Source organism: Podarcis pityusensis, assembly GCF_964106645.2.
Source record: "Podarcis pityusensis genome assembly, chromosome: 12".
In the NCBI taxonomy this organism is placed as follows: Eukaryota; Metazoa; Chordata; class Lepidosauria; order Squamata; family Lacertidae; genus Podarcis; species Podarcis pityusensis.
The window spans coordinates 32,754,644-32,777,651 of record NC_138037.1 but is presented as its reverse complement, the minus strand read 5'-3'; the positions used below and the strand labels follow the sequence as shown (position 1 = coordinate 32,777,651).

General features: G+C 38.2%; 1 protein-coding gene across 4 annotated transcripts in view; it reads left to right on the top strand.

Annotated features, from left to right (window-relative positions):
* The first annotated feature begins 90 nt into the window (after nucleotides 1-90).
* CRPPA (CDP-L-ribitol pyrophosphorylase A) overlaps nucleotides 91-23,008 on the top strand; it is a 48,266-nt gene continuing 25,348 nt past the window's right edge. For 2 of the 4 annotated variants that reach the window (XR_013978042.1, XM_080975034.1), the window contains exons 1-6: nucleotides 91-405; nucleotides 10,726-10,875; nucleotides 12,777-12,881; nucleotides 14,982-15,027; nucleotides 21,749-21,840; nucleotides 22,492-22,584. Coding sequence is in view for 3 of the 4 variants with exons in the window: in XM_080975034.1 (XP_080831160.1) it covers nucleotides 115-405; nucleotides 10,726-10,875; nucleotides 12,777-12,881; nucleotides 14,982-15,027; nucleotides 21,749-21,840; nucleotides 22,492-22,584 (777 nt within the window). In the remaining variant the exon portion in view is untranslated. Of the gene's footprint in view, nucleotides 406-1,930; nucleotides 2,031-10,725; nucleotides 10,876-12,776; nucleotides 12,882-14,981; nucleotides 15,028-21,748; nucleotides 21,841-22,491; nucleotides 22,585-23,008 lie in introns of all 4 variants that reach the window. The other 2 variants (XM_080975035.1, XM_080975033.1) reach the window with 2 other exon arrangements.

Sequence of the window (23,008 nt, the reverse complement as noted above, 5' to 3'; positions counted from 1 at the left end):
CATGTGAATTGTGTCTTGCTTTTTTTGCTAGTGTTCCTAAATGGCAAACAAGTAAAATATTTAGGAAAAAAAATACTCGAATATTTAGACATGTGCATTAAATAATTTTATTCAATGCCTTATAGAATCAGCTGGATATCTGATATTGTTGTGGTGGTGTCTCCGGAGAACGTTGAAGTAATGAAGTCTATTATAAAAAACTATGGTCACAAACGAACAACAGTAGCCGAAGGTGGAATGACTCGTCATAGATCGATCTTCAATGGATTGAAAAAATTTGCAGAGAGCCACCTTCTCAGTTCACCACTTCAGAAACCAGAAGTAGTAATAATCCATGATGCTGTGAGACCATTTGTTGAGGAGGACATACTTTTTAAAGTAGTTATGGCTGCCAAAGAGCATGGGGTAAGTACTGTAAAATCACAGAACTCTAATGCTGAGATAGTAGGTGGTAACACAGAGACAACTAACAGTGCTCTGAGTTTGGATGATCTCAGTGATCAGACTGTGATATAAGGGCTCAGGCACTTCATAAGATATCCTGGACCCAAGTTTTTAAGGGTTTTCAGTATCTTGAACCTGGCCTGGTAGGATAGGATAGGTAGGATAGAGACAGCAAGTATAGATTTTCTAGGAGAGATGTCACATGCTTTTACCATCTGACCTCACCAGCAGCCTAGCTCCTGCCTTCTGTTCCAGCTGGAGCTTCCAGACTAGGGTAAAGGGCATAGAGCACATTACAGTAACCCAACCTTGAGTTTACCAATGCATGGACTACAGTGATCTGGTTATGCTGATCCATGCAGAGAAAGACTCTGAAAATTAAGCATTCCAAGATATCCTAAAATGAGTTAAAGAACATTTAACGCTCATTTAAATTTCTATGAAAAATAATGATTTCCTCTTACATTGTGTGTGTAGAGACTTCCTGGTTTTCTTTCCTTTCTTTTTCATTAAAAAAACACAACCTGTCTGAAACTTCATACTAAATCACTCATGCAAGGAAGATGATGCTAATTTAGAGTTCAGGTTCTGCATACCATAAAGATAGCATAATTGTATGGAGTTTTAATGTTCTTAAAATGGCAATTGATCAAGTAGGATATTGCACTCCTTAATTCCACTTGTCAGTGGAATAAATTACTTTATTACGTTTACTAATCAGTTTGTTATTTGCCTGAAGGATTCAAAATGTGCAACTTTCCAGACCTTCCAAATTAGGCCTTAATAAATTAATTATATGAAACAATCTCCTGATAATGTTAGAATATAATTTTGTAACCAATTAGATTCCATTTATGTTTTGAAGCAATTTATAATTAAAATTTTACATTTCTAAAAACCACTATTTTTGTTGCCAATACAAGTTGTCGAAAGTAGTGGAAACAGAAGAAGGCAGCATTCCAAAGCCCCTAGCAAGTTTTTTATTGCCAACAATTTAAACTGCACCACAAAGAAAAATGCTTGCAGCATGTTTTCTTTAAATTGAACTTGTCAGTCCAGCTTGAAAGATAGAATTGAGAGACAGAGTCTCTATAATTACAACAAGTATTAAATTAAGTCTGATTCTTTCCTTACAATTACTGCTGTTTATAAGTAAAAAGTGGCTCAAAAACTTTCACGTTTTCAAAAGTTAGAATTTTCCTGATTGTTTTTTGGATTTATATTTCACATGAAACAGGCAGCCAATTGAAAGATGAGACTGATGCTTCTTCATGCTTTCAAATAAACCTTTAGTGTTAAATGTGAAATTGTACATTTTGAAAATAAATATTGATTAGGGATATAACAATGTGATTAGCTTGAAAAGAGTTGACTGCCAGAATACCTAGGTGTAGAATCTAGCTTCTGTTGAGTGAGAATTCAGGATGTTGTGTTTGTGTTCAGTGCCTGTGCACTTTTACTTAGACCAGGTGTATGTGTATTCTAGGGCTAGAAAAATCACCTTCAGAGTTGCCAAACTGCAGAATTACAGAATTTGGACTGAAGGATCACATAGATAAATGGAAGCTCCATTGCAGATGAGCACAGTATATAGTATATATTGGCCTTACATGGAATGGAATTGCCATGCCCATAACTTCCATGCTTTCGATGAATGAGTTTGTAAGCATATTAGCCCCAAGTTTTCTTGATCTTATAATTTCATTGTATTTCTTAAAGGAAATTCACTGAATGACATAGATCACCTTGGAGGGAGGCATCCATCAAAATCTAACTTAATTGTGGCTCTATATTAATTAACATTTATACTGTGATTTGACGTTGAAAATACTTATTTATTTATTTAATTATCTCTACATCAGTTCTCTAAGAGTATTTCTCCTAGTTTTTATTATCTTCCTGGTATATCTAGTAGTTTAAGAAGTGTACTTGGCATACACTGTAATCTGTTGTTATCCTCATGTTATGGGAGTGGAAGGTGAGACAGAGTGTCTATTGCAGCCCTAGAATGTTGTCTGCTTCAGTTATCAGAGATTGCAAATTGAGAGAATGTGACAAAGAGGTGTAAAACAGGTCACTCAATGAAGCTAAGCTGAGCCAGAAATTGCAAATCAATCATAGCACATCCTTGCACACACAGGCAAACACACAACAGCACTCTAAGGTGCTCACATGCATCTGGCATTGTTTCACATATAAAAACAGACACAGCACTAATGTTACCTACCTCCTGGCTTTTGTTCAGCCTTTTAGCCTGATGATTACCTTTTCTCAGAGGGCAGAGGAGGGACCCAACTTTACCTTTGTTGTTGTCGTTTAGTCGTGTCCGACTCTTCGTGACCCCATGGACCAGAGCACGCCAGGCACTCCTGTCTTCCACTGCCTCCCGCAGTTTGGTCAAACTCATGCTGGTAGCTTCGAGAACACTGTCCAACCATCTCGTCCTCTGTCGTCCCCTTCTCCTTGTGCCCTCAATCTTTCCCAACATCAGGGTCTTTTCCAGGGAGTCTTCTCTTCTCATGAGGTGGCCAACTTTACCTAGGCAACAACAATCTGGCAATGAGCATGTACTGAATTAACTTACACTTAGTTTAAATTGGAAACTTTGAAATCTCATAACTTTAGGAACAAACAGTGGATCCCCACCCAACTCTTGGAAAGGGAAACCCCTGTAGTATCTCTTTTCTTTTACATAATTTAAACTAAAAAGGAAAAATGGAAGGTACCCCAAAATTGTAGAAAACACGGAATCCCCCTGCACTTCAATGATAAAAAATTAACTGTTTTAAGTTTAGTCATTTTCCTTTTTTCGCTTTCCCCCCTTTCTTTCTTTTTGGTAATGTGGCTAGCTTAAACCCTTTGCCAGGTAGATTCGCTATGCCAAGTTGCATAGTGATAGGATGAATCATCTTGATTTTATTATGAATGGAATTCTGAAACAGCTGTTTTAACTATACAGCTGCTCCTAGAGCAGCACAATAAGAAATTTATGTGTATAGATTTTGTTATACTTCAGAATGAAATTTTGTTGTTGGATATCTGATTTTGGCTGTATAGGTGACTGACATGTAAGATGAGACATAGTTTGGAGACACTGTTTCAAAACCAGCTGCACCTGCAATTACAGTAGAACACCAGAACAGTTGCATAAGTGCTGCATTAAAGAAAAGGAGAGGCTTTGTCAACCTCACATAAAGATACCCTTGTGCATATGTTTAGGATGAAGTTTCTGAGAATGCTTACTAAGCTTGTGAAGACATTTTCCATCCCCTAATTAGGAATGCTGTATGTTGGTTGCAACAGACAAATGTGGGGGGAAAACTGAGCAGTTGGCCACTGAGTCTGTTTGACAGTTACCACTGTACAGCATTCTAGTGAAAGATGGCCATTCTGTCATCCCTTCTATCAGTTGTTTATAAAATGCACTATTCCCTGGAACAAGCTCTAGATCAGATATATACTCAACCTTTTTGAGCCCAAGGGCATGTTTAGAAATCTTAGGGTGGTGTCCAACAAAGTAGTTCTGCTAGGGCATGGACTTTGGCTGTGAAACAGAATTTCACCTCTTGCTCCTCTCCCTGCGCCCATCTAAATCTGTTCTGGGGTTTCCCCCCAGATTTGCCCACAGGGAAAGGTGAGGAGGGAAAGTTCTGTTACGCAAGCAGAATCCTTGTGCTAGCAGAACTACTTTGATGGTTACCACCATAAGAAACTGTCATGGGTCTCACAAAATACTAGTTTCCTAGAATCACAGCTGGTGATGCTCAGAACCCTCTACAACTCCCCAGCAACAAAACAGACAAAAAAAGCAATCAACATTCCCCAAACAGGCAATCAAATAACCCAATGGCTGCCATGTTGGGGGGCCCTAGCTTTAGATCATGGTTGTCCTAGGGTGGTACACTGTTTCAGGCTACAAATGGGGGCATTTCATAAAAATAAAAAAATCACCTCTGTGAAATGCACAAACAAACCGCTCGCTTAAAGTAAAAAAGAATCTATGAGGTTGTTCTTCTCCCTTCCTTTTCTATTTGGAGAGATTAAACACACAACAACCTTGACATGGTAGAGTTCACTCTACTACTTCATTTTGCTGAACATGTAGAATAATAACTAGATGAACGCTATAAGAGCCAGCATTTTCTGGTTGTTATGCCCGTTACTGTTTTTCAGAAAGTTAGTGCTCCGAGGACTATTTGCTCCTGGGCTGACTTTAAGAACACCACTTAATATACGGTATCAGTGAAGGGTTTTAAAAAAATTGCTTGTGGGTGAATTTCATTGTTCTTTTAGATACTATTTGTACGACTGAAGGTTCCTTAGAAGCAAGGTTTTCTGCTGTGCTTCTTTTTTCTTAAGCTGCTTCATGGCTTGCACCGCCCCCCTCTCCAAGCCATACATGGAGGCTCCAGGGACTAGTTGAAAACATTCCTAATGCAATTAGTGCATGTCATTTCATTGAGAAGTGCAACTTTGTAACTTAAATGATCAACATCCTTAAGGCATGTGCCTTTCTTCTGATTTCTAATTTGCCTTAGTGCTATCACAAAATGAGCTACTGTGCTTGCACATACCTGCAGCAACTTGTTATCGGATAGAAAATGCAGCAAATGTTCTTGTGCAGTATTGAAAACTTAGGGAAAGCTTTCCTTCTTTCTTCACCAGTTGCAAGAGAGACAGCAAAATTGCTCTGCTTTGGTTTTGTTTGACATAGCAGAGTGGGCCCCTGCAAAATCCTTGAGTGCTCTATTGCTCCCCAAAGCTTACTGATCTCATGCAATCCTTCTCGTGCAGTATATGTTATTCGGTGTTTAAATTTTCAGGTATGCTTTGAACCTTCTAGTAATGTTTTGATTCTCTTGACTTCCTTTGTTGTTGGGCAAGAAGCCAACAAGCTGTGGGTTGAGACGGAGGAGGTCTGGTACAGCCTCTGGATCCTATTCCTGGCTTCCTTCAAATTTTAGATATTTCATAATAGTGCTCATTAGTGAAATATTATTTCCCCCAAGGCAGTCTAAAGGACTCTCCCAGTGATTCATAACTTGTGGGACACTATACACCATTCAGCTATAAAATTATGACTACCTCAAATCAGGCTGCAGAAAAACATTTTTAAGTGGTACTGTTTTTAAATTATGACAAGTCCAGTGTTCTAAGAAATATTTCTTGTACTTGGACTCTCCCCTCCCCAATAACTTATTGCGCACAGAGAGCACAGTAATGATACTCATTGTAGAGTTCTAAACCTTTACAACTTTGAAATTCCTAGATGTTACTTTTTAAAAGATAATGAAACCCTTCCTAATGGACTTTATGAACTGAAACCTATTTTTATTCCGTACTTTCACCTTTTTAACAGGTTTATGAATCAGTGGAGCAGGTAGTATTTAAGGAGACTTGTGTTTCCAAAACTTGTTACTGTAGAAAAAAATTCAACAAAGCTTCTTTGTGCATGAAAGGATTTTGTTGGGTAAAATTAGGCTGTAAAAACCAAAAGGAAACATTGGTTAATTTAGACTGAATACAGTAGAAAGTTGGGAACCTTGAATCCTCAGGAAATAATGCAGCTGCTGACTAGAATCCAGTTTGCTTGTGTATCTGTTTTTGATAGGAATAGGAATTCTTATCTATTATGAACAGATCTTTAGAAATAAAGTTATGTAGCTTAAGAAAACCACTGTTTCTAAAGAAATAATTACTGCTCCTTAAAATAAATGCTTTTTAAATTTAGGATTTGATTGTAATTTTTCTAGAGTATCTTGACAGAATCAGGACATTTCAAGAAATTAGAGGTGTCTTTGATAGAAATAACAAGTGAATAGCCCTTTGTAGTTAAAAAAAATAAAAAGGATTGTTTAACTTTTTAAAAAACAATTTAAGAATTTTAAAGAAAGGGACAATCTTTTTTTGTGTGTCCTACACTGAAATCCACATTTGGAAAGTAACAGAGTGAGAGAGAGGGCTTGAACTAAAGCCAGAAAATTGAAGCAGGCAGAACAGCTTTGTTGACCACACAATGGCAGATGGTCAGGCTTCTAGTACATGTACCTTGCTAATCCAGAGGTGCAAACTACAGAGGTTGACATCCCTTCAGTTCTGGGCTAAACTCCAGCATTCAGTCATGAAGTGTCTAGCTCAAGCCCTAGAGTTCCTGTTGGTTAGTGATTCCTTTTGCTTCCCTTCCTACAATGAAGCATTAATCATTCACTACCCAGCAAATCCCCTTCCGCTAGCTCTAAGAAGCCAGTGTGGGCAAGGGGCAAGGGATTAGGTGATTGGCTGCACTTCTTTAAGCGCTGGTCCACATTTTCAGACCATAATAATCAAATGATCCAGTAGAGATAGAACAGACAGGGTTCTGGACACTTCCATTGGACTTGCTCTAACTGGTATCTGACTGTCCAAATCTGAGTGATTTTGCCCCTAGCCTAAAGTGCCTTGCAAGTATACACAAGGCTGCTAAAGGGTGTCATAGCAATGCTCTCTTGGTCATATGGCACAAGCCCATTCACCACTTGGAAGAGCTCTGCTGGACAGCTACTATGGACACAGTGATGATGGAGAAGCAAGCTTTCTCCATTGCCATCACCGTATGCTAAGTGCCGTAATGCACTTTGGCCTGTGCTCAGTTGAAGCAGGCACACGTGTGTGGAACTTTTTATGCATAACTGTAAATTTAGGGCCAAGAGAAAAGCAGTTTTAACTGGAAATTAGGATTAGGATTTTCAGAAACATAGTAGAAACTGTGTAAAGGAAGAAATTTTGAAACAAAGACTGCCATGCTAACCCCACCCACCTGAGAGTAAGCCCCACTGAATTCAATAGAAATTACTACTTAGTAGACATCCACTTTTGTAATTATGCATTATAAATATACATTGTGTACATTAAACCTTTGTTTTTGAAGTCTGCTTAATATGCACCATGGTGTCAGGTGTCAGGTCATTGATTCAAAGTTTGCTTTAAGCTTCTGATTATCTATTCATTTTGCATTTCAGAATAAACAGATTAAAACTTCCTTCCTGCTGACCTTATTCCAACAAGTTCTAAAACTGGCCCCTTCCAGCTGGGTAAACAGCCTTAAGGATCTAATTTGCCCTCTTCTCTTTAATTCAAAATTATGTTAAATGTTCTCTTCAGTGACTCATGACATCATTCTCCGTTTTCACAGAGTAGTTTACACAGGTTCAACAGTTCATTCTCAGCATTACAAATTAAGGAATTTAAGACTCTGGGTTGTACTGTCTTTTTTAACATTCCAAAACCACTCTAGTGTGTAACCATTCTGTCTAGGCCTGTTTATAGTCTCAATCGAATACCATGGACTATTTATTTATCGCCCACAAATTTACCTTTTTACTGTACAGTGGTACCTCGGGTAAAGTACTTAATTCGTTCCGGAGGTCCGTTCTTAACCTGAAACTGTTCTTAACCTGAAGCACCACTTTAGCTAATGGGGCCTCCTGCTGCTGCTGTGCCACCGGAGCACGATTTCTGTTCTCATCCTGAAGCAAAGTTCTTAACCCAAGGTAATATTTCTGGGTTAGCGGAGTCTGAACCTGAGGTACCACTGTACAAGATAGACAGACAAATCCTGGGCCAGAGTCTCGATACCAGCCACATTGGACTCCAAACAAGCACAAAGTATTGTTACCGGAAAGACAGCTCAGTTTTTGTCCCCACACTGTCATTTTGTCTTTTAGTCCTTCTTGAACATTAGTTTGCAAAGGCCAATAAAGGAGTATTTGTAGGCCCTTTGACAACCTCTCCTTGACATGGGAAAGAGAGGTTCCCAATCTTTCCCTCGCTTGCCAGGGGAACTCCTGGATGCACTAAAGCCAAATTTCAATTTCTTAAATTGATCAAGTCAATGCTGCACCATTTCTCAAGCCCTGAGTTCTTGTGTGACTTTCCAGTTAGTAAAACTGGGGATGAGGAGAAGCTGTGCACCTGACTACTGAAATGAGCTAGAGAAGAATTGTGGGGAGGTGGGTTTTTAAGAACCCTAGAAGCTTCTTTCCAAGCCAGGTGTGGACAAATTTTGTTGGCATCCCTGACATTTACTTGAAGATGGGATGGGTTTGAGGTCTTACAAAAGAGCATAACGAAAGCATCAATAACAGGCACACAAATGTTGTCATAAGTTTTGGTGATTAAGTTGCTATAAAGTAATCTTGGATTTTGTTGGCTACTAAATTAGAATATTTTTTCTAAAATCAGTTTAACTCTAAAAGAGTAGCTTAATACAGTATCAGTTTAACGCTAAAAGAGTAGCTTAATACAGTATCAGTTTAATGCTAAAGAGTAGCTTAATACGGTATCAGTTTAATGTTCAAATATACAACAAAATATTTTTTGGAAATAGTTGAAATATTTTAATCTCATAATTGCTGGTGGTTGCTTTATCTTTGAAGGTGGTATTCTGTAAATTTAGGGTAAGTATTCTTTTAAGACAGTTCTGCTAACAGAAGTGGTAATTACAGTATGTGGCTGAAGCATGTTGATTACTAGAGATATAATTGGTGGGAGCGCAGATGTCTGAATAGAAGTACATGTTTCTACCTGTTAAAAACATAAATACACAGGTAATTCTTCTACTTTAGTTTAGAAAATACATGTGGTTTTGAATGCCCACTAATGGAAGTTGTTTCAATGGTGTAAAATAATATTTTCTGTGCAGTAATATGTGGAAAGAGTTTGATTAATTAGGATGTGAAGACATTAATCATATTCATTTACAGAGCAATACTATCCCTGAGTTTATTTATGCCTCCTGGGCAGGGAGAGGTTCTCTTCTAAGTTCCTGTGCATTTGCTCAGCCTGAAGATACACTGGGATAGATTTCAGTCTCAATATATCACATCACTGCTGCCCTTTCCGTTGGCACCAGTACAAGGGACAAAAAGTGGGTGGAATAGGGAATGGCAAGGGAAGAGCAGAATTTAATCAGTATTGTGTGCTTTCTCAGGTCACGCTCCTGTCTCCTTCAGTGGTGTAATGTTATGCCTGTAAGTGAGGAAGTGTATTATAATGCTACCATTGTTGTCAACGGTCAGCCCTAGACAACTGCCGCGTCTCAGTTTCTTCTCTGCTGCAGTAGAGGACAGGATCCCAACTAAGACTTATTTTTCCAAAGCATAAGTCCTGACTATCTCCATGATTATTGCTGACATTTGAAGCCAATCAGAAGGAAGTTGAGAACTGAAAATAAGACCAATTGGGTGAATAGCCAGGAGACTCTGACAATTCACTAAATGGTGTGTGTGAGAGAGAGGATGGACAAAATGAAACTAATTCTGTCAGAGTTGAATTATCAATGTTTATTGAGCAAGAGACAGATGTAAAGACTGTTGCTTAGGAGTGGTCTTTGCCTAAAGTTCAAAATACTTAATCACACAATACATATTCTAGTGTAGTGTTGTAGAATTGTTGGCTAAATTTAACCTATTGTGTCATAACTCTTACCTGATTGCTTGTCCTACGAATTCATTCACTACTTACCATCAGCGTTTGAAACTAAGATATTTACGGTATAAGCCTATGAAGGCAACACAGCAGAATTTCACTAACCAGGTTTATGAAATTGTATTAAATTAAAGTAATTTGGTTTGATTTGTAATAATTTGGAAAATTAATTAATTAATTTTTTTTTTTAAAGAAAGATGCCGCTAGAGTCTGAGTCATATTTAATTTGATGGCTTGGGTCATCTGATTGTTTCTCCACATTCCCGTGGTTATGGTTTCAAATATAGATCTGGGTTTGGTGAAGTGGTCACATTAATACTTTGCCATTTATCCACCACCGTATGGTTACACTAATTCCACATGTCAGAACAATCAAAATAATTTGTCAATTGGTTCTTCAGCCTCCATAATTGAAGTAAGTTTTTTGCCTCCCATAAATAGAAGATTCTGAAAATACGATAGGTATGTGTGTGCTTTAGATAGTTTTTCACAAATATGAAATATGAAATACTGGTGCTAAATATTTTTGGGAAAGGTTTTAGTGTTAATTTTCACTGTTTGCTACAACAGGATAAAAATAATGCATGCAGCTGTCTATTCCCATAGTATGAGGCTCAACTTTCATCGACATCATGCAGAATAGGATATGCAATATATCAGAAAGAGTTCAATGTCTGTCTGGATCAGGCCAACAATATATGTGGAAGTCAAAATATTAAATTTGCTTGGACTTGTTCTTTAAGCAGAGATTAACTAAGGTAAACATGTAAATCTGTGTTTAAAATCTCCCCCCCCCTTTTTTTCTTGGTTCCCAAGGCAGCAGGAGCAATCTGTCCTCTTGTCTCCACTGTTATTGCTTCCTCTGCTGACGGATGTTTAGACCATTCACTAGATCGTGCCAAGTACAGAGCAAGTGAAATGCCTCAGGCTTTCTTATTTGATATAATCCATCAAGCATATCACCAGGTAAGAATTTTGGCAATTAAAAAAGAAACTTACTCTTCTCCTCACACCCCCACACCCCACCACCATACTGTAAGAGGCAACTGACTTGCATGTGTTATTTGGGGAGTGAATTAGTAAATATTCATTTTAATAAATTATATTTTTGGTTTTTTGCCACCAAATGGTAGCATTTTGTATAATTATGTTATGTTACATATACTAAACTTCCACACAAATATCCACACAAAATGGATGAAAAGGTTTATGTGTTGGGTGTGTACAACCTACACCAGTCTGTGTAGTTGTTTCTGCAGTCAAAATGGACAAATGCTTGTTAGTAGAACACACTTAGTAGGTGTCTTCTCTTTGTTTTGATTGGGGAAGGTGAAACCTGAAACCACCATATGTGGGTGCATAGAAAACTCAGACTTGTGCATGGCTGGGATATAGCTTATTGCACAATGATAAAAGTCACAGCCAAGGCTCTGACCAGTTTTACCTCTGCCCACACACTCCACTGGCAGGTGGCTTCTGGAAATTTGCCTATAATGGAATTGCCCTCTGACTGAAAGAGGGACCCATTCCACCTGCCTTTAAAATAGTTTTTAAAATACTGGTTGGAGTTTTACTCTACTGAGTTTCTGAAATTCAAGCTCACAGCATGACTGCTACACCTATTTTCACTTCTTGGCCACTGGATCACACACATCTAGTTTCTCTTTGGTCATATTTGATTTTTGATGAGGTGCATCTTCCTTTCTTGTGGAAGCACACCATACTGGTAACCAAATGTGAAGACTAACAGACCCTGCATTTAGGAGGAGGCAATCTCCTCTTTTCTTCTTGTTCCTATTGTAGCATCTCCCACAGCTACAGGAGAGTTTGACTTGGTAAATGACAGTATCAAACAAGAAATTCTGTTTGCAGGAAGCTTTAGCTTATTTCCTTCTCTTACTCCTGAAAACCAGTACTTACTGCTATCACTAAAAAAAAAGAGGTATTGAAATTCTGTATTTGTTCCAGGTAAACTTAACTACTGCTCACCATCTCAATCTACCTCATACTGATTTAAATTTTGCTAGTTATTTTGATCTTAACAAACATTAGTTGCTTTTCTGTTTTTCACTCTCCCCCCCCCCCCCCGTACTTAAGAATGTGTAGAGGGAAAGCTACTAATTGCGACTGGTGAATTTGCATTGCTTTGAAGTATTCCAGAATGTCTCAGATGCAATACAGAAGGGATTCTACCATTTTAGGAGCTATACTGTGCTTACATAGTATAGTCAGAATTGAAAGGGCTTTAACTCTGACAATTCTCCACTGGCACAGTTAACAAAGGACAGAATTACAGAAGATCTTGGCTCAGGAAATAATCTAGCCCTTTTTTGACATAACACTTTCAGTTTATTGAGAGTAAATTGGCAAAGTTACATAATGTTAGGTTACTGTCCTGTTGCTGTGAGGCATTATACTAGAAAATACATGTTTAGAAGAAATACAGTTACAGCTGTGCCAGCACAGTAGTACATTCATGGTGCGTGCTTGCAATGTAGGCCGAATCTGAAACAGATATGATAATCTCAGTATTGATACTGTTAGCTGAGCAACTGCTATCATCATCTGATGTGGCATATAACAGTATAAAGCAGAAAATTATATGGATCAGGATGGCTTATTTGGACCTCTGCAGTGATTACCATGGTGGCACAACCTGATGTTGGCAGTAACATTTCATCATGCAAATGCCACTGAAAGAGGTCTATTAGCCAAACATTGACTGTACCTGGACTAGGGTGCTCAGTCAATCTGTACACAATTGCGACTTTGTATATTTGTAAAGCTTGAGAAACAGTAATTTAAAATGCCATGTTGTATATAAATTTTGTAGGCTACAATGATTTTTGTTTCAACATTGTCTACAGTGCAGTGACTATGACCTGGATTATGGAACAGAATGTTTGCATCTGGCACTAAAATACAGCAAAACAAATGCGAAACTTATTGAAGGGCCCCCTGACTTATGGAAGGTAGGAGCAACATTTTTCTTTAGTAAATGGGAAGCTTTGGAAAGTTGATGATAGTTACATGATTGCACTTCTGAAAAATATTGCTCAAATGCTACAAACCATGAATGCAATTTAATTATAACAAGCTGTATATCCATGCTGGAACTTTTAAGATGCCCAACTTTTCACTGCCACAGATGAATGTAATAAATCTTCTGCAATGTAGAATTGAGATGCAGGTTGTTCCTTGAGATGCCTGTCTCATCAGCCTGATCCAGCTTTTCTTAGGAAAACCCATTCTCCTCTGGTTTTAAGTATCTAGGCAGGATTCAAGAAAGGAAGTTTATGGAAATGGCTCAACTTTGGTAGGCTTCTCTTTTAGCTCATACAGAACGATACTCTTCAAATATTCTTTTATATAATATTCTATTATATACACAACACATTTTGATGTGTTTATATCAAATACATCAAACATATATATTTTAATATGTTGAATAGAGGTAATAATACATAAAAACACAAGTTACAGGAGAATTCAAGCCTCCCTGTTCTCCATCTAGTTCTCCTGGCAAAGTCAGCTTCCTGGCATATCATTCTGTCCGTGTGCTACTCCACTCCACCTGCTGAATGTGTGGATGGATAGAAGTGTCAACAGCAGCCCGAAACAAGTTTCCTGGAGGGGTTAGGACTGGGCCAGCCAAGTATTGTTGGATCCCAAGCCACTCTCACTGCATCCTATGATCGCCTTGGTTCTATTTCAGGCCCAGTTGCCGCTTCAGCTCTAGGCTGACACAGGCTTCTCCCTCCACCGCCTCCTGCGCTTGCCACCATGTAGGGGGATTTGGATTGTACCCTTAATCTCTAAAAAACAAGGATTACTACAATGTCATTAAAGTGTGTGACATAATTATAAATGAATGGAGATACATTTTTTAATTAAAAAAATAGTGTATACGTCTTGTGTTAAAAGAATTTCTAGGACTTATCCTTCCACATTTTTGTTATTATGTCTATGCTAAAATCATACTGTAACAACTGTTTTATATATCATTCTGTATCACTATGCAGTATATTCAGTTTATAGAAGACATTTGTTACTACACACACACAATAAATAAAATCTGTTTTGGTAATTTCTCTTTATTTTCTGGTGTCAGTTTTAAGCATGTGAGGTTCAGAGCAACCTATTCGTTTCACTACCAAAACTGACATAAGAGCTCTCCTCTATGAGGTGTCTTGTTCAAAGAACACTCCTGCTCCAAAGTACTTTTTAGATCAGAACTAGTAATACATTCAGAGTATTACAGCAAGAGGATTGTTGTTTTTTAAAATAAAAGATGTTAACTCTAGATTTTGGGAAATAATGTAATTATCATAGTAAGGGAAGCAATATAATTATCATAGTAATTCAGATGAACTTCTTGACATGAAGATATGCAAATGGTAAATTTACTATTTCACTAAAACAAAATAAAGGTAAACACTCTTAGAAAGAATATGGTAGACATATTTGGGTAAACCAAATGTAGCCATTTTTTAAAAGAATGATAACATTAATACTGAACAGATTTTAAAGCTTAATACAAATACAGATTTGGAAGATCTTCTGATTTACATTTTTTCTCATGGCTTCTAGTGCTTTTTAAATATAATTTAGATATAATTAAGATATAATTAAATATAATACAGTAACTTGGAGCAGAGCTTTCAGAGTGGCTGTCCCTGTTCTGTGGAACAACATTCCTGTCAAGACACAACAGGTACCCACTATCTGCACTTTCTGGGAATAACTGAATACCCTGTTCTCCCAACAAGCTTTCCCAGCTGAATGAATAGGTCTCTGCCTTATGCATACATTCTGTGTGTTTTTTAAAATCATATTTTGTGTTTGTGTGTGTTTTAACTTTTTTAGTTCATCCATTATGCTTTGTACATAGCCTTGAGATGGAAGGATACTAAAAATAACAACAATAATAAAATGACAATATTATGTGTTGACAGTCTTTCAGTGTGGAAAATGGTCTTTAGGTACTTTGTGTGTGGTGTGTGTGTGTGTGTGTGTGTGTGTGTGTTATTAAAAACTTGTGGAAGAACTAATTAGGTTTATCTGTCCTTTAGGTGACCTACAAGCGAGATCTGTATGCAGCTGATTCTTTAATTAAGGGTATGTGCTTGTCCTTGAGTTTGCCAGTTTATATAGTCACCAAGATGAAACCACATTTTGTGTGTGAAAACACTAGAAATTAAAGTTGACTGGTAAAATAATAAAACCACATAAATAGCTTTAGCTTATTCCTTTAATCATGTAAAGTTGCATAAAGGAACCAGGCAAATGGAAAATAGGCCTTGGGCACTGTCTCTGATTCAAGTCAGACAATGCTGACCTTTCAACCAAAATGAAAGCCTATCCAAGGGGAAAACAGAACTTCAGGAAGTACATAATCAAGACATTAGTGAGGACTTCATTGTTCTGTGGATGGGCATTGCACCAGCAGGGAGATGCAGTGTGAAAGATCCATATGGCTAGTGACACTACACATCATGGTTGCTGCTGCACAGATTCAACTTGTATTGGCTTCTGTTTTAAGGCTCTAAAAGTGCCTTTACAGATTCTTTCTTATTGAGAAGTGTAAACATTCACCTTGCCATCACCTTGCACCTTCACACTTCACCATGACAGATTCTCACATCTCATTTAGTGTTGCACTCCACATTTATTTGAGACAGATCTGCAACATTCGGGCTTTGATTCCGACTGCTTTGGCAGCAAGTCCCAACCCATCAAATCCCATCTAGCACTGTATTGCCAGCTCCATCTCTTGGAGGGACCTGTCTTTGGGGTGTTAGACTACATACAGCACACAGCTTGCTAAAGTCAAGGCAGGATATCAGTCCACATGGAGAATCAAGGCAAGCCAAGTAGGAGAATCTAGGTTCAAAATTCAGTAACTTCCCAGGGGGCAGTGCTGTGGAGCTGGTCTAAGAGTCACAAAGGTCTGCAGCCAGGAGGAGGAAGAAGTCCTAGCTGACTGGTTTGGATAGAAAGAGATCTCTCTTTCTGTCGCCAAACTCCTGACAAGCTGCTGCTGTTCCTCGTAGGATATGGTGATAGCAATCAGTGTAGCTTCTTAGAGAAACAGTGGAAGAGAATCAACTGAGCCTGACTGAGCTGCTTTCTCATCTGCAGTGTCTGTAGGGACTTGTTCTGTGCAATTCCCTCTCCCTGCATAGGGAAACCAGCCCTAGGAGCCATTAGTCAGTGGATACACTATGGTTCTGCCACACTGCGGCCTTTTATTTTTTGTAACAGTGTATTCTGAAAACATTTGGACCTGTTTCTTCAAGTGGTTTAAATTTTAAGTCTACTACTCTGGTTTTCAGTTGAATGGCCGTCGTTGAAAGTTAATCATCTGTGTGAAGGAGATACTCAAACTTCACTTAAAATTAGAAGCAAAATTGGATCCTGGCTCCTCATTTTGCATATATTTGTTCATATAGAAGATTCATGGGAAAGTGTGATTTCTGGTGCACTTATGTATCTAAAACAATTGTAGCTGCTTAAATATGGGGATTTCCTATGTCAAGGACTGATTTACAAATAAATACGGAACTAGTTACAATGAGCTAAAACCACACTTCATCTTGTATGTTTACCTATGTATTTAGGGATATTCTGTAAGCAAAGCAACATTGTATTTGTTGTGCAGACTTGTTTCGCCCACCCACAGCTGCTGTGCAAGCTCAGACTAACAAGTTTTTAAACTGGTTAACAATGCCAAGACTAAAAAAACTGAATTTAATTTACATAAACAAACCAGTCTGAAGCGATATAGATTTTCTTATTCTCTACAATGAGCATTTCTTGGCACATACTCTACTAGTCACTTTAGTAGAAACTAAAAATATCCAGACACATCTTATGTTTTCTATTTTCTTCTTTACCTTCTTCTTTTGGTACAATTAGGTAGTACATTCTGTTCAAATAATGACTCTATAAAATATTTTCTTAAGTCATTCAGATTTTTCTGCTTCTGTAGTATAAATGTTATACCAGTCAGTAATCTATGATGTCTTCACACAAAGGTACTTGACTAATAAGACTATTGAATTTTGAATACAATTTCTTCTTTTTTTTGTTCTACAAATATTTCCAACAAAGTTATCCAGCTGTAAAATATTCAGTTTTCTCTTAACATCTTATGGAAGTTAATGACATTTAAATATATTTTTAATTGCTGAGAAATTATATGCTAAGTTAAGTCAGTTAATTGCAGTTGGTCTACACTGAGTACAGCATAGTAGGAGAGCACCCTTTGAAATTATGTGAATGACTTCAATGCATATAAAGTAACAGAGATTAATATAGCATATTCCCTAGGTTGCTTGAATTATTCCAGATTTGTGTGTATAGGGGAATTTGTACATAGTATAAAAGCGAATTTGTATACATCTCAAGCCACCTTTCCTTAATTCTTCCGAGCATATGCCTATACTTATTATAGCTCCTTAGGTGACATTTTATACAATGGCAACTGTCTTAGAAATGACTGTACTTAGGTAGTATAGCTGCTGTGTATAAATCAGTAGGTGTGACAACTTCAGTAACTAGCCCAGCTGCAGTCTCACTGAACCCTTGATGAGAATTATGAAAATGTACATATTTGCACAGCAGCAACGTTACATGCGAACCCTAAATATAAATTGACCACAATGGGGCTTCTTTCCATGGAATATATTTAGGAATGGGATTTTACAATGGTATGCAAGTGTTTGAAGTTGACCCATTTCTGTAGGCTATGTTAATGCAAATGCATTCCACTGTTTTATTGATTGAATCAGTGGTTGTGAGCTTCTCCTACAGAATTAGGATTGTACATAGCCAAGCTATACATCTTATCTTACAGACTGTATGATCAGGTATAATGAAAGGGGATGAGATTTGGCTCTCCACAACTTGGACAGAACTTGAATAAGAGACCACTAGGAGAATGCCATATATGTCACACCAGGGCCATGCTAATGTGACATATCCATGTGTTTAAATCCAGCTTGCTTCAGTCATGTAAAAAGTGAGGATGTGGGAATCCAATGTAAAAAGGGAGGTGCAGTTAGGAGAGGCAGGGTGTAGTGGTTCAAGGGGTTGCTCGTGCGTAAGCCGGTGTCCACACCTGGCTGGGTTGCCTAAGTGAACCTTTTCTGTCCGGACAGCCACTCACCCGTGGCTGTCTCAATCGCTGGCAGAATCCATCAGTGGGCATTTCTTAAACTTCTTCCAGCAAAGAAGTTCTTTCATGCCCAGTCTCCTCCTACTTTCCCTGCGCGGAAGCCTTCTGCGCAAGGAAGGCGTAGGTAGTGGAGGACCCTTCCTCCCCCTGCTGGTCCCAGGCAAGGAGTCATGTGACTCCCTCTCAGATTCCCCCATCTGCCCCCCTTCTCCACTGGAGCTGAGCTGATTCCCTTCCCCAGAAGATGGGCTGCCTCTCCCAATCCCGTGACGCTCTCTGGGATCCCTCTGGAGCTCTCCCTCCCCCTCCGGCACTGATGGCAGTTCCCTGACACAGGGTTAACATTATCTTTATAGATGTATGATCATATTAACTTTGTGATTTAATGGCCTCTTATTTTGCATAAAATAGTAGCTGATCAGTTTTATAATAATCTATTTTGTATAGCAGTACAGTGGATAAAACTTTTAAACATTAACTTGGTTTAAGTACATCCATTATTAGAAGATAAGAGCTGTCCAATGGTACCTAATGGGAAGCTAAGCAAATTAGAGTCTTACAAGTATCTGGCTGGAGAATGGCACTGCAAAATTTTGTGAGTGTAAAATTTGAAGGATAGCTATGTTTCAGTTCGCATATTTGGTAGGTTTGGCTTTAAATGCAAACTGAATCAAATTTCTTTCCCATTCCTGTTGGTGAGCCAGGATTAGGGAGAGTTATCATAGCAGGGATGGGAAACCGGTGGCCCTCCAGAAGTCCCTGGACTATAATGCCAGTCATCCTTGACCAGCCAGTGTGTTGTAGTGGTTAAGAGTGGTAGACTCGTAATCTGGTGAACAGGGTTCGCGTCTCCGCTCCTCCACATGCAGCTGCTGGGTGACCTTGGGCTAGTCACACTTCTTTGAAGTCTCTCAGCCCCACTCACCTCACAGAGTGTTTGTTGGTGGGGGAGGAAGGGAAAGGAGAATGTTAGCCGCTTTGAGACTCCTTCGGGTAGTGATAAAGCGGGATATCAAATCCAAACTCCTCCTCTTCTTGACCATTGGCCATGCTGGCTGGGGCTGGTGGGAGTTGTAGTCCTACAACATTTGGAAGGTCACAGGCTCCCCATTCCTGTGAATCTGAGCTATGACCCAGGAAATCACTGGGTTGAATCTTGTCTCTGCCATAAAGCCACTAGGTGGTCTTGAGGGAGCCAAATTTCCCCTCAGCTACTCATAATATGGGGATAATTATACATGGTAGTGGTTATAAGGATTACAGTAAGATGAAGTACTATGACCATCTGAAAGCACTGTGCAAACATAAAATTGTTATTCAGTAATATTTCCCTAGACATTTGAGCAGCAGTTTACAACAAATAAATGCAAACAATACCTTGTTGTTTCCCAATGTGATTGATCAAATCACAATTAAGATATGACATTAAAGAGTTTAAAAGAAATTAGTATATCATCTGCTTTTAATTATGTGAGCAGTATTTGGTGATCTGTATTACAAATGTAATCCTACCTATGCAAATACAGCTAACAAGTTCCAAATGCTTTAGGAAAGCTTAGCTAAAGTTTTCTGCTGTAGGCAATATAAGCTGTTGATAAAGGACACATTCCATTCTTTTAAACTGAGCACTGATGTAGGTAAGAAAAATATAATGATCATTCAAGTAACCAAACAATGCGGTTCCAATATGTTAAACATTTGATTCACTATCTTCATAAAATGATTTCTTAAAGTGTAATGGTGTTCCATTTTTTAGCTTTGTCTTTCTTTAACAACCAATGTTGGAAAAATAATAGAACATGTTTAATAATAAAAAAAGCATTCTTAATGCTCTTGAAGTAAAACAGGTAAGAACTTGCTGGATGTGCAGACAATGTGGCGCATGTCTGTCTCTCTCCCCCTTCTCATATTATTAGTCTGCAAATAGGGAAACCTCATCCTGCAGTTAGGATGACTCATTTAGAAAAGTAGTTAGAACCTGGATAGTACAAAAACATCCTGAAAAAATCTCTTTAAGGATTTCTTCCCCTAGGGCAACTATATATTTGAACCTCCAGTTGAAACATGTAAAGCTTCAGTCTCCCTTTCAGGGATACCTTGAAATGTGCATTCAAAAATAGGTGAAGAATGAACCTATAATTTTTAGAACTGTTGCTCTGCCTTGCACACTTGCTTGACTACTGAATTATGTGATCCCAAATTCTAGCAGTAATGAGAAATTAATGTTTAGAAATTAATATATTCACTGTGGGGCTGCCCTCAAGGAAAAAATCACTTATTATGCCCTTCTTGGACATACCACCTCATTGTGCAGCCACATGCTCCTCCATTCAAATGAACATACTCCTTTTATATCAGTGGTATCTAACTTATCCCTAGTTGTACTTGCATTGACAGTAGCACCCTTTCCCCCTGCTCCTTTACTGGAGTGTAGGTAGCTTCTGCTCTGTTCCCACTTCACAGGAATAGAGTGTGGGTGCTCAAATCCCACTTGAATTAAGTGAGTTGTGTAACAAAGGATAATCATATGTTGAAGTTTTTTATGCTAAATACACTTAGGGCTTTGTTCATTAGTATTTCACATAGAATGCAATCCTAGGTAGCCAATGAACAGATGGGGTGAAAAATGAGCGCACTGAAATTATTATTATTTGTTGTAGCTGGTCATATAGGGGAACAGATCAGTTATCTGGGCTGCCTGTTTTTTAGTGATGGGCTTCTATTAAAATGTCCTAAACTCCATTGATTATGTGAATGCTTTGCTCCTGCATGCACTGTTGGCTGCTTAATATTGCACCCAGTAGGTCAGTTCATATGCAGTGCCAAATCATAGTTATGCAATATGGGAACAAGCACACTAACTCTTCCTCTTGCACACTCCGTGTAATTGGTTACTTTCCTGGCTTGAGGCAAATCATAGTATGCTCTTTGCATCCCAACTGGTTGGTGCTTGCCTTCCAAACCAAAATCATAAAGCATGGTTTGAAGCTTGTTTGCAAGCCTGATTTTGGAGGGCAAATGCAAACGATTGTTTGCTGCAACTGAGGAAGTAATTTAAGTGCAGTGTGCAGTAGGAGGGTGCATGGAACACAAGGCTTGGTCATGTAACGTAGATGGGATGACAGATGCAGTGGGAGAAATGGATATACAACTACACCAACAGAAATAGAACTAAGAAAGCTTATTATATTATTAGGTTCATTTTTATTCCAGAGTTACAGTGGCTTTTGAATCGTGGTTTTTACACATGTAATGGTTTGCCAAACAACACAAAAAAGAAAGAGTAGGGAATACCCTTCCTCCCAAAAGGACCCATGGGATAAAACACTGGGCTGTTTATGGTCAGTTCTTTTTTCACAAACTTGAGTTGTCTTTGAGTTGGATAGGGATGGTATCTGTAATAGTAGCCAGGAAGTTAAATTTAACAATCCTCAGGTTGGGGGAAGGGAGTATTTTCATGGTAGCTGATGATATATCTAACCCTGTATTTACCCGTATATAACCCTTGTCATAAAACCTTTTTTCCAAGTGCAGAAAACACGATTCCTCTTTCTATAAAAACAAACCCTGTCTAAGATAATTGTTTACTGAAATAAGTTAGAGAATTGATGATGATGATAACAACTGTTTCCCTCCTCTGTTTTAAATTTTCTTTTTTAGACACCATATCACAACAAGTTTGTGTTCTCACTAATATGAACGAAGATGCCGTGCAAGTAGGACTTCATGAAACACTGAAGAGTCATGTGAAAGTAAGTACTAGATTTTGATTCTCAACATCATCAACATAAGGAGAATTCCAATGTGAAAGATATGTACAAGTATTTTTTTTTAGCATGCCACTAAATGCAGTGGCCTCTGGCAATTTTTTCCCCAAGGGATGATTATAGCTTGGGTTGAATTGGCATCCTGAGTTGGTTTTCCTTTTAGATTCCCAGAACACATGCAGCTGATCAATCACTCCTTGTACCAGGGTATTTAATACATTGCTTCCTTCCTTGGGTCTTATTACAGTCAGTCAGGACAGTCAGATCATGCCCAGCTATAGGCCTCCTTAGCCAGTCCAAGCAGAACGCTTTTTTAGTATTTTGAAAAGCGTTCTGCTTGGACTGGCTAAGGAGGCCTATAGCTGGGCATGAAATGAGTTTATGGCCTGGTTCCATTAAATCATAGTTTAGAAATTTCCCACAATGAACACTCCTAGTTCACATTAAACCATTGTGGGAGCTGGGCCTGAGTATGCTTGTTCTGTTCATGAGTATGATGATACAAAGTGTTACTTACATTGTTTAAAAGTGGTAGTTAACACATGGATTCTTCAATGGTTTGTGGTTTAAGATGTGCAGGATAACAACATTTTTTAGGGGAGTATTCATTAATACAATCTTAATTTCCCTTTTCAGCTGGTTAAAGCTATATCAACGTCCCTTTGCAAAAATGAAAGTCATCTACAAAATATATTACTAGGACAATGCTACAACTTTATTTGCATAAATGTAAGTATTATGGAAGATCAAAGGTAGTCTCCAAGCACATATTTTAACTTTACAGCATCACTTAGATGCATTGTCCTTGGTAAAATTGGCATCCTTACAAGCTTCATGGCCTGTTGTCAGACTGATGAAACTCAGGCCTGCAATTGTGAAGGACAGGTTTTAGTTTAACAGAGCCATATGTCGTATGTAGACATCAGTTCTGTCAGTTTGATACTTGGACTGTTGACTCAGGCGGAGTAATGTTGATATATTTTACAACAAGATACATCCCATTTAAAGTTGTATTCATATTCTTAATACATTGTAGAAAGTTATTCCTAAATTAGAACAATTATTGTCTTTTAAATTTCATTTTTTACAGTATTTCCACTATATTTACTACTATATGTTCATAAAGCCATAACTTTAGGGAAAACGGTTAAGT